This window comes from Canis lupus, chromosome 17, assembly GCF_048164855.1.
Source record: "Canis lupus baileyi chromosome 17, mCanLup2.hap1, whole genome shotgun sequence".
Classification (NCBI taxonomy): domain Eukaryota; kingdom Metazoa; phylum Chordata; class Mammalia; order Carnivora; family Canidae; genus Canis; species Canis lupus.
Window position 1 is genome coordinate 28688909 of NC_132854.1, and position 12205 is coordinate 28701113.

Below are 12205 nucleotides of genomic sequence, written 5' to 3' on the forward strand. Positions count from 1 at the left end.
ATGGAACCTGCTTCTCTCTCTGCCTATCTCTCTCTGTGTCTCTCATGAATAAATAAATAAAATATTAAAATAAATAAATAAACCTTAGGTGCATAAAAGAAACAACACATCAACACATGACAGAGGCAAATGAACAGGTACACGCCGAGAAAAAAAGACAGGACCACTTTTCTCTCAGCTCTACTTCATTCATGCCATGTTTCTCTGGAAACCAAAGACAAAACAGGAAGCTTAAAAGGTGTAGGAGACCTATTCCCCGCACAGCAAGGCCCAACATGGAATCCAAATAAGCAAAAAAAGGCTTAAATAGCCTATATTCCTTAGAAAAGTAAGATACGGAGTAGCAGGCAGCAGGAAGCAGGGCAATTAACTCAGGAAAGTTGGTAAAAAGAATGCTCAGTGTTGCTCCAATTACACTCTCCACATTCATCTTCCCAGTCCCCTTCTTTATAAGAAAGGGAGTCAGACAGGTTAATGACATTTGAAAGAAGGCTGCCAATCACTTTAAATAATGTAAAAGGTGAATGTTCCAATGAGGATGATGGGAAAGGAGAACCTTACTACTATCCTCACCTAAGAGTACTCTATAACTTACGGTATTTCACATATTTTAACTTAATTGACACTCACATTGGCCTTTTAAGTAGGGGCAAGATCAGAATTAATTCCATTTTACAGAATGGTATACTGAGACTTAGAACAGTAAAGTGCAAAAAAAAAAAAAGGAACAGTAAAGTGTTATATAAGCTCACAAAATAAGAGCTATAGGTAAGACAGGAGCATCCTAGTCTTTCACCTCTTAGAATTAGTGATTTTTATTATATACCTTGCATCTATATAAAGATGGCAACAGGATAACCTAGAAAGCAATACTGTATACTACAGCTCATCTGTTAACTAATAATGCTTAGTTTTTAAACTTCCAAAAGCCACAAGATACCTATTAATTACAAAGGAAAAACTTTATAGTGAAGAAAGCTAGCAGACACCACCAAGATAAGAGTTGACATCACCAGGAAGAACACATAACTAGATCACTGTCTCCTGATAGGATGCACTGAGAAAGGCACATCATTTCTATGGTATTCTTAAAGAAAGGGGGGGGAGGAAAAGAGGAAATGCATAACCTAAATCTAATCGTAAGGAAACATTACATAAATCCAAATTGAGAGATATTCTACAGAACAACTGGACCATACTTTTCAAAAGAATCAAAGTCATAAGAAACAAAGACCGACAAACTGTCCCCCCATTAAGAACAGATTAAGGCCAGACTAAGGCAAAATGGCAACAAAATAATATATATAAAATCATGGACCATAAATAGGACATCAGTGGGACAACTGGTAAAATTTGAATAAAGTCTGTAAACTAGTTAGTACTATTTCATAATGTTAATTTCCTAATGTTGATCACTGCACTGATGTTACATAAAAAGTTAACACCTGAGAAAGCTAGATCAAAGTTACATGGCAACTGTATTATTTTTGTAACTTTTTCCTAAGTTTTAAATTATTTAAAGATGAAAAGTTTTAAGTTTTAAATTTTTAAAAATCTGATACTTTTTTGACAACAAATGAAAATCGTAAGTGAATGAATATAATACATACAATACTAACAATGAGCACTTATTAATTTCTTCAATCACATAAAAATATATATAAATGTATTAGGTTTCAAAGACACTAAGTTCCTAGACAAGGAATAATCAATTTTACTAAACTTAGTTCTGAACTACACACATATAGGTAAATTTCTCTCATCCTCAGGCAATTCTCCTCATTTAAAAAATTAGCCATTAAGACCTGAGATGCTAACAATTCATTAGTTTTAATACATTTCAGCTAAATTATAAGCAATGAGATGACCAAAACAAATGTTTTTCTTGAAAACAAAAATGTTTAATACTTCACAAATATCACATGAGTTTCTTAAGGTATAGTTAACCATTCTTAAGTGTTCTCTTTCTGGATTCACTTACCATATACAACTTCACCTAAAAGCTATATAATTATAAACACAGCTTTATCTGGACAGAACAAATCATCAACGTATTATTTTTCAACATGTGTGATGCCCAGGCAACCTCTTTAAGAACTGTTAACTTTTATGACTTGTCCATGGTAGCTGCTCAAAATCACTTATTAGTGAATACAAATGCTCAATATCATCAATCCTTGGGGAAATGGAATTAAAGCACAATGAGATACTACCACACATCTATTGAACATCTAAAATTTTTTAAATTGTCAATTCCACATGCTGATAAGGATCAGAGCAACAGAAAAGCATTCACTGCTAGCGGGAAAGCAGAGCAGCAGCCATTTTGGTAAGACAGTATAGCAATTTCTTACAATTCAGAATTTATATTTCAAAACAATATTCTGATTCCTTTTAAAATCACAACAATTTGTTATGTTGTTAATTGTGTTGCCCTCAAGTCTAAAATGGGAATAATGGGGGCACCTGAGGGACTCAGTCAAATATCTGACTTGTGATTTTGGCTCAGGTCATGACTTATGGGTTATGGGATGGAGGCCCATATGGGGCTCTGCCTCAGCAGGGCGTCTGCCTGAGATTCCCTCTGTACCTCTTCCTCTGGTCCTTCCCCCACTTATGCTCTCTCTCTCAAACAAATAAATAAACCTTAAAAATAAAAATAAAATAGGAATAATGCAGGTGATTAATTTTTACTATAGCTGGCAAATGTGAAGATTCAAGCGGATACAAAAAGCTAAACCTTCAAAGAAAAGTTTTCTAAACAGAGTCCATTACATTTTTAAGGATTATAATAGTTCAAGGTTATTTCCACAGTCTATCAATTATCCAGTGGACTAAATCTTAATTTCCAGCTTTTAATTAACAAATAATTGACTTTCAATCCATTCTCTTAAAAACTCTGTTATATAAAAGTAAGATCAGATACAAGCAGGTTAGGCACATGTGATGCATTTTGCTATGACACTGCAAGGGATAATGAAAAGTAAAATTTATCAAGGGATGCATATATTTCTTTCTTTGTTTTCTGAACATATACATGCAATTATTTTACCAAATTTATGTGTAAACTTTTTTTAGGATTACATGTGGTAAGAGACTGAAATGTGGATGCTATAAGAGAGAAGGCAAGAATCAAACTATCAAAAAGTTTTTTTTTTGTTTTTTTGGTTTTTTTTTTAAATTTTATTTATTTATGATAGTCACACAGAGAGAGAGAGAGAGAGAGAGAGAGAGAGGCAGAGACACAGGCAGAGGGAGAAGCAGGCTCCATGCACCGGGAGCCTGACGTGGGATTCGATCCCCGGTCTCCAGGATCGCGCCCTGGGCCAAAGGCAGGCGCCAAACCGCTGCGCCACCCAGGGATCCCGTATCAAAAAGTTTTAATTGAAATATTCTTATTGATATTCACTGTAGTTTTATTCACACAACTTATATCATCTGAAATGTTTAAATTATAAGCCACGTTAAAGAATAATCTATTTCTGGGCAGCCCCGGTGGCTCAGTGGTTTAGCGCTGCCTTCAGCCCAGGGCGTGATCCTGGAGTCCCGGGATCAAGAACCGCGTCGAGCTTCCTGCATGGAGCCTGCTTCTCCCTCTGCCTGTGTCTCTGCCTCTCTCTCTGTCTCTCTCATGAATAAATAAATAAAGTCTTTGAAAAAAAAAAAAAGAAGAATAATCTATTTCTGACAAGAAACAGCAAATGTTGGTGAGGATGTGAAGAAAAAAGAACTGTCGTCACATACTGTTGGTGGTAATGCAAACTGGTGCAGCCACTGTGGAAAACAGTATGGAGATTCCTCAAAAAGTCAGAAATAGAACTACCCTACAATCCAGTAATCACACTACTACTAGGTATTTCTCCAAAGAATAAGAAAACACTAGTTCAAAGGATATATGCATTTACGGTTTACTGCATTATTTACAATAACCAAATTATGGAACCAGCCCTGGTGTCCACCCATAGGTGAATGGATAAAAAAGATGTGATTGATACACACACAAAGTACTATTACTCAGCCATAAAAAAAATGAAATATTTCTATTTGTAACAACATGGATGGAACTAGAGAATACAATGCTAAGCCAAGTAAGTCAGAGAAAGACAAATACCATGTGATTTCACACTTATATGTAGAATTTAAGAAACCAAACAAAAGTAAAAAAGAGAGAGACAAACCAAGAAATAGACTATAGAAAACAAACGGATGGTTACCAGAGGGGAGGTGTGTGTGTGTAGGAGGGGAATGGGTGAAATGGCAATGGAGATTAAGAGTATACTTATCATGATGAACATTCAGTAATGTATACAACTGCTGAATCACTATACTATGTTGTACACCTGAAACTAACATAACACCATATAGTAAATATACTGAAATTAAACTTAAAAACATAATGAAATTTAAAAAATAAAATCTATTTCTGAACCATAGAAACAGAAATTAGAATAAAATCTAGACAACAGCTACTAGGTAGCTCAATAGGCATGAAAAATATATTAAGTTGCAATCTGAAGAACAGCCACTAGATGGTAGTGATTACAAATAAATCTATGCTTATCAAAGCCAGTAAGTTCAAACACTGGTCTACCTCCTACCAAAAAAATATACATATATATCAGGAAATGAAGCCTGAAAATAATTTATAATTTTATTCTCACAATATTGGTTCAGTATTTATAGAATAGACAATAAAAAATAAGTTGTAGAGACATCATTTAGTAAAAATGTAGCAAAAGCAGGTAATTTACACTAAATATATGAAATATATTTATTCATATTAATTAATATACCACCACAGGGCAAAAATAAGGCAACTAAGTATCTAGATTACCAAACATTTACAACAACTGTTTTATCAGCAAAATGTTTTCAAACCTAAAAAAAAAAAAGGTTAAAAAGAAGATAGTAAGGTTAAGTGAAATACAGAAATGGAGAAATAATCATTAAACTCTGAGTCAAATAGATGGTATCAAATCACATTTTTATGCCTAAGAAACAGGTATTTATACTTACATATAGTACAATCAATTTAAATTTTCTTTTCCAATTAAGATTTTTGAAAGATATAATATACTGATGGTACTCTTTTTATAAACAAAATATGTGGGAAGATTGTTATTAATAATAAAGGGTTACCAGTTGAGCTAAAACTAAGGAAAAAAAACTAACATTTACTAGACTAAGAGTACAAAACAGTAGCTATTTCTAGTCAAAGTGTTCATTTCTTTCCATGGTACCTACCATCGTATCTAAATATGAATTGTAACTAAAGCCACAAGATTTAAATATTGCATATCTATTAGCTGGTTGCCAAGCAGACCATAATTTATAAATTGTTATTTATAAATTATAATTTATAATTTATAAATTTGAAGAGAAAAATGTAACTGCTTTCCCACTCACCAACCCATTTCTGAGTGGTTATCTACTTCTTTTCTTCAACAGATGAAACGAAGGAAGGAAAAGAAGCAAGAAACCTTCTCAAAATTTTCAAAATGGAGGATTAGTGATTTCCCAGACTCAAAAGTAACTCAACTGAAGGCATGTATTTTCTGTTTAAAAGTTGAATATGGTACTTTAAACAAGTAAACTTTCCTCAGTTTTATTATCAAAATAAATTTTATACTTAAAATGAATTAAATCAGCATTCTATGAGAGTGGTGATCATTTAAACAGGTTGAGGGCAGAAATTTACCGTATCTAGTCTAATAAATTTACTTACATGAATATTGAGTTTTGAAAACTTAATTTTAGCAATTAAACAGTTCAAGTGTCAAAATATTATGTACTGAGTACACCAAATGCCAATCTCTGTGTTAGGAATTGAAATAATAGACTGTAACATAGTCTTGCCTCAAAGTATAAAGTCTACTTTATAAATTCAGATATTTAACTAAGAATTCTGCAACATGTTAAAAAATCTTACTTAGGTTTTTGGTCTTCTAATTACTTACCATTTCCTCCAAACAAGACATATTTGCATTCTTCTGTATCTCAAATCACATTGTTCCAGTTGCCTAAAGTACTTCCTTTTCCAACAATTCTTCTTGCTTAAATACACTGAAATGGAAGTCTTTTGCCCCCAAAGCAGAATTTATAGTTTCATTCTGCATGCTCCTACATTGTTCCTTGGTCATACAACATTTCTCATGCAAAAACGTATTTATCTTAAATATGTTTATATAACTCCAGCATCTAGTGTAATTTCAGCATCTAGCATCATGACTGCAATACACAGTAGTAAGTAATAAATATCAGGATTGTTATTGTATCATATGATCACATAGAGTTCAATATCAAGAACAATTTACATTTTAAATAAAGTAGACACACACTAACAATATTTGCCTTTCTTCACTAACTACGTTATTTAAATACACACACAGCCAATATACGCAAAAAACAACTTGGAAATGAAAAATCACTTACTGAAAAATGCCAGCATGAAAATCCCATCATTACCCACTCTGAGTTGGTCTGCATCACTAAAGTCATCTCTTGGTTGGCACTCTTCCTCCTGAATCTGTAAAACACATAACATTAGAACAGCTCATTAAAAAACTAATTCCAACTTTATTAAGTATAAAGATAAGAATTTAAATAAAATCAAATATTCTCAATTTGTTGTTCAGACAAAATGATACAATGAATACAATGGCATATAAGTATTCAAAAACATAAGTATTAATTTTTCATTTTTCTTGAAAAGAGTAACTTAAAAAGAAAACACACAAAAAAGATAAAAACTGAACACTGGATCAGTGAAAATGTATCAAGAAAGATGTGACTGACACATTTGCACTGAATGGGAAAGAGGAATTTTCATAATCAGTGGTGGAATCTAAATTGGTATGACCTCTATGGCTGGCAATTTGGCAGTATTTACCAAAAATAAAAATGTACAACTCACAACTATATGGTCAATTGATCTTCAACAAAGCAGGAAAGAATATCCAGTGGGGAAAAAGTCTCTTTAACCAAGGTGATGGAAAACTGGACAGCAACATGCAAAAGAATGAAACTAGATCACTTTCTTACATCATATACAAAATAAAATGGATTAAAGACTTAAATGTGAGACAGGAAACCACTAAAATCCTAGAGGAGAACACAGGAAGTAACCTCTTTTAAACATCAGTCGTAGCAAATTATTACTAGATGTGTCTTCGAGGCTAGGGCTACTGGGATTTCATCAAAATAAAAACCTTCTGCACAGTGAAGGAAATGATCAACAAAATGAAAAGTAGTCTATGGAATGAGACATTTGCAAATGACATATCTGATAAAGGGTTATTATCCAAAATATATAAAGAACTTACAAAGCTCAACATCCCCAAAATGAATAATCCAATTAAAAAATGGGCAGAGGACATGAATAGACATTTTTTCCAAACAAGACATCCAGATGGCCAACAGACACATGAAAAGATGCCCAGCATCACTCATCATCAGGGAAATGCAAATGAAAACTATAATAAGATACCACCTCACACCTGTCAGAATGGCTAAAATCAACAACACAAGAACAACAGGTGCTGGCAAGGATGTGCAGAAAAAGGAAACCTCTTGCACCATTGGCGGGACTGGAAACTGGTGCAGCTACTCTGGAAAACAGTATGGAGGAAGGTTCCCCAAAATGTTAAAAATGTTAATTTTTTACATTATGTTAAAAATAAAGCTACCCTAAAACCCAGCAACTGCACTACTGGATATTTACCCAAAGAATACAACAATACTAATTCAAAAGGGATACACACACACTTCAATGTTTATAGCTGCATTACATACAATAGCCAAATTATAGAAACAGCCCAAGTGTCCAACAATCAATGAATGGATAAAGAAGATGTGGTTACATATATGGTGAAATATTACCCAGCCATAGAAAAGAATGAAATCTTGCCATTTACAATGACATGGATGGAGCTAGAGAATTATGCTAAGTGACTAAGTCAAAGTCAAATACTGCATCATTTCATTCTTATGTGAAATTTATGAAACAAAACGATCATAGGGGAAAAAAGAGAATGGGGGCAAACAAAAAACAAACTCTTATAACCAGAGCAAGGGGATGGGTTAAAAAGGTGATGGGGATTAAGAAGCACCAGGTTTTGTAAATAAATGCTGAATCACTAAACAGTACACCTGGAACTAATATTACACAGTATGTTAACTGGAATTTAAAACTTAAAAAAAAAAAAATACACACCCCTTGATCCAGCAATTCTAGCTCTTGAAATATACTGTACAAATATACAATCTATTCCAACTTATAAGAAATGATGTATTAAAGATAATTCATTGCTGCAGTGCTTTTTTGGCTTTTTGATTATTTGTTTGCTTTTTCAGAGAGAGGGAGGGAGAGGAAAAGAGAGAATCTTAAGCAGGTTCCACGCCTAGCATAGGGCCCAACACAGGGCTTGATATCATGACCCTAACACCATTGCCTGAGCTGAAATCAAGAATCAGAGGCTTAACTGGGACACCCATGCGCCTCTGCAGCAATGTTAATAATTTAGACACAATCTAAATAAATGCCCATAAATAGTGGACTCTTGTCAGGAGATAATTCTTCCATCAGTCCTTCATGTTTCTACGTCTTCCAGGTAGAGGCACTAGCTGCCTTTCCTTTGTACTGTCTTTACAAGGATGTTTATATTGCAGATAGCTTCGGAAGAGAGAGATAGTGTCTCTCCCTAGATCAGAGATGGGTGCATGTTTAGTGACCATTAGAAAGTACTGGGTTTACTAACCAGGATTCCACACTATGTGTGGCAACACTACTTGGCCCTCTTTGTGTTTCCCAGTGGGAACTGAGGCTCAGGAAACTGGTCAAGAAAATGCTAATACATTCACGGTAATCTCACTATGCTGCCAAAAGAAAATGACTTTCAGGAACGCCTGGGTGGCTCAGTGGTTGAGCATCCGCCTTTGGCTCAGGTCATGATCCAAGGGTCCTGGGAACAAGTTCCGCATCGGGCTCCCCGCAGGGAGCCTGTTCCTCCCTCTGCCTATGTCTCTGCCTCTCTTTCTGTGTCTCTCATAAATAAATAACTTTTTTTTTTTTTAAATGACTTTCAAAACCATATTGCTCATTTGAGCAAAAACATCCCTAAAACTCTGCAATCATATATCGTAGGCAACACTTGTAGAGAAAATTCAGTGATTGGCAATGACTAAATACGCATTAATAAAATCTCGTATAATTTCAAGTTCACTCAAGAAATAAATATTAAAGCCCAATGTGAGCCCCTCCAAACCACTGTCAATATGATGGCAAAAATATAAATAATTCATACTCTTTTTAAAAAATCAGTACAGAGATTTTATAATATGACATCATTTTTAATAAGATAGAAAACATTAGCACAAAGATGTCCTTTACAACATTAAGAATGGAAAACAAACACATAATCACAGTTGAAAATAATTCCTCTGTTCACTGGAGAGGAATGGCCACCTAATTATAGTATATTGATTCCATGGAATTTCACTAAAACATTAAAATAACAGAGCAACGTTTATATAAAATGCTTAAAGATAAAACATAGTACTCTGTAATAATTTCAACTACATTAAACATTGATTTATAAGTTCTAAAAGTGGTAAAAGACATCAAAATATTTTAAAATGAAAAGCTATTAAGAAAACAAGTGTGGTATTTCTTTTCTCTAATTTCACATTGCTAAGTTTTAAAAAGTTTTCATCAACTTAATAAACTGTAATTTATTAAATACCAAATATGGAGAGGTAGGGGAATCCCAGGGTAACTGAGTAACGGGACTTTAAGGAGGGCATGTGATGTGATGAGCACTTAGTATTATATAAGACTGACGAATCACTGACCTCTACCTCTGAAAATAGTAATACATTATATGTAATTTAATTGAATTTAAATTTAAAAGATAAAATAAATTCATACATACCAAATATGTACCAGGTTAATAGAAAGGTGCTAGAAATGCAAACAAAGTCCTTAACCTGGAGTTGCTCACAATTTATAAAGTGCTAGTTTTTATGTCAAAAGACAAATTACTGACAAACTTTAAACCAAGGTACAGGGGCACCTGGGTTGCTCAATTAGTTGGGTCATTATCTCAGGGTCCTGGACTGAGCCCTGCAACCACCTCTGCACTCAGCAGGGAGTCTGCTTAAGGATTCTCTCTCTTCCTCCCCACCTCCCGGTCAAGCTTCCTCTCTATCTAAAATAAATTTTAAAATCTTTAAAAAATAAATAAACAAAACAAGGTACACGATAAAGAATATTACCCAGTGTTAGATTATAAGACTAGTGTACAAGTATGTTCTAAAAGTTGAAATAAATTATTTTAATTCAAATACTTTTCATAAAAAATATTAAAAATGAATCATTCAGGGGCACCAGGGTGGGTCAGTAGGTTAAGCATCTTGGTTTCAGCTTGGGACATGATCTCAGGGTCATGGGACAGAGCCCCAGGTGGTGGGCTCTGTGCTCAGTGAGGAGTCTGCTTGAAGATTCTCTCCCTCTGCTCCTCTCCCCACTCTAACACAAGCTTGTGCTAGCTAGCATGCACACAGTGTCTCTCTCTCTCTCAAATAAATAAATCTTAAAAAAATGAATAGTTCATTTCTATAAATCTATTTAATCAACCCATAATTTACATGTAATCCTATGCATTAGAAACAGGAAATACCAGAAAACAGCACTGTTTCCAAGTCTTCTGGCTACTACCTATTATTCTCCCAATGAGTGTGGATTTAAGAAATAAACTTTTATCTCACCCAAGTAAGATTCACTTACAACTGAATGCATACTCAAATGCTAATGAGGCCAGTTTTCTATCTGAATCAGGTATAGAAACCCATACTCTTCTGCAGAAAACGGTGTTGGAGTACTGGGTTAGAAACTGATGAATTAAAAGAGTTTTTATAGGAACCTAAGTCTCTTCTGTTCAATTATATTTTTGCTTTCCATGAAATTTTCCACAATCTTCACAAGCTGGAGTTACAAAGATATTAGAAGCAGTTGAAAGCAAAAAAACCTTTCCTTATGGACATGTTCCAATTCAGACTGGGATCACATTACTTTCTAAAACAAGACACTGGAAGTGATGACAGTGAAATGTTGGAAAAGGAACACTACAGAGTTTTCTCTCCAAAAGGTAAAATTACCTTTATGCTTTCCCGCAAAGCACAGAGAGCAAGACAATGCCTACTTCTATCTCTTCAGAGTTCTATAGCGTGGAAGTTAGGACAGTGGAGGTCCCAAGGTTGAGTAACTTCCTTTAAGGACCTCTGCCATTTCCAAGATCTCTAGGAAGACACTCCCTGTTAAAAGGAGCTACTGTCCTTCTGGTTCACGGAGAGCGCATGCATGTATATAATGCATATATAACCATATAACATGCTAAGCAACCTAGAATCGATTTTGATAGAAACTCCACACTACAGACCTATGCTCCTTCTTTTCTGTATGATTCTCTCCTCCAAGCACCAAAAATCCTTATGACTGAGCTATATTTTATGCCACTGTTTTAACAAAGACTTGCTTTCACCCTTAGAGGGGAAAAGCATAAATAATACATTTGAGGCTGTCTTTACTTCTGTGCCCAAAGCTATTTATGTTGACACTTAACTCTGTGTATGTTGGAGTATGGTAGTGGGAGCAAGGCATGGAAAGGGAGGTACTGATGAAAGAAAATCAACCAGGAAAAAAATACTCACCTATCAGATAATCTACTCAGCGAGCTCTGGCCTGATGGCAGCAGAAGAATGCTGCATATAGAATCACCTTTCTCTCCCTTTGTCCCTCACCCAATTTTAGCTTTCTGTGTAAAGTGATTTTAATGTCTTTTCCGGAACAAAATGGGGTGAACCTAGGAATCTAAAATGATATCTCTAAAGTCTGAAGCAAGAAAAAAAGGCAACAAACTCTAGCCCTGCTTGCAGCCACACTAAAATGTAAATAATGGGTGCCTCGGTGGCTCCATCCGTTAAGCATCTGCCTTCAGCTCAGGTCATGATCTCAGAGTCCCGGGATCAAGCCCCGCATCAGGTTCTTTGCTCAGTGAGGAGTCGGCTTCTCCCTCTCCCCCTCTGTGCTCTCTTACTCTCACTCTCTCTCAAGTAAATATATAAAATCTTCTAAAATAAACAAAATAAAATAACTTCCACCTTTTATCTAATTGCAGAATAGCATACATGCATCTCGTTGATTCTTCAC

The 12205-nt window shown here is 34.7% G+C and overlaps 1 protein-coding gene across 2 annotated transcripts in view; it reads right to left on the reverse strand.

Annotated features, from left to right (window-relative positions):
* NDFIP2 (Nedd4 family interacting protein 2) overlaps positions 1-12205 on the reverse strand; it is a 123906-nt gene that overhangs the window by 15108 nt on the left and 96593 nt on the right. For both annotated transcript variants that reach the window (XM_072782669.1, XM_072782668.1), the window contains one exon: positions 6433-6526. In XM_072782669.1, the coding sequence (XP_072638770.1) occupies positions 6433-6526 (94 nt within the window). The remainder of the gene's footprint in view (positions 1-6432; positions 6527-12205) is intronic.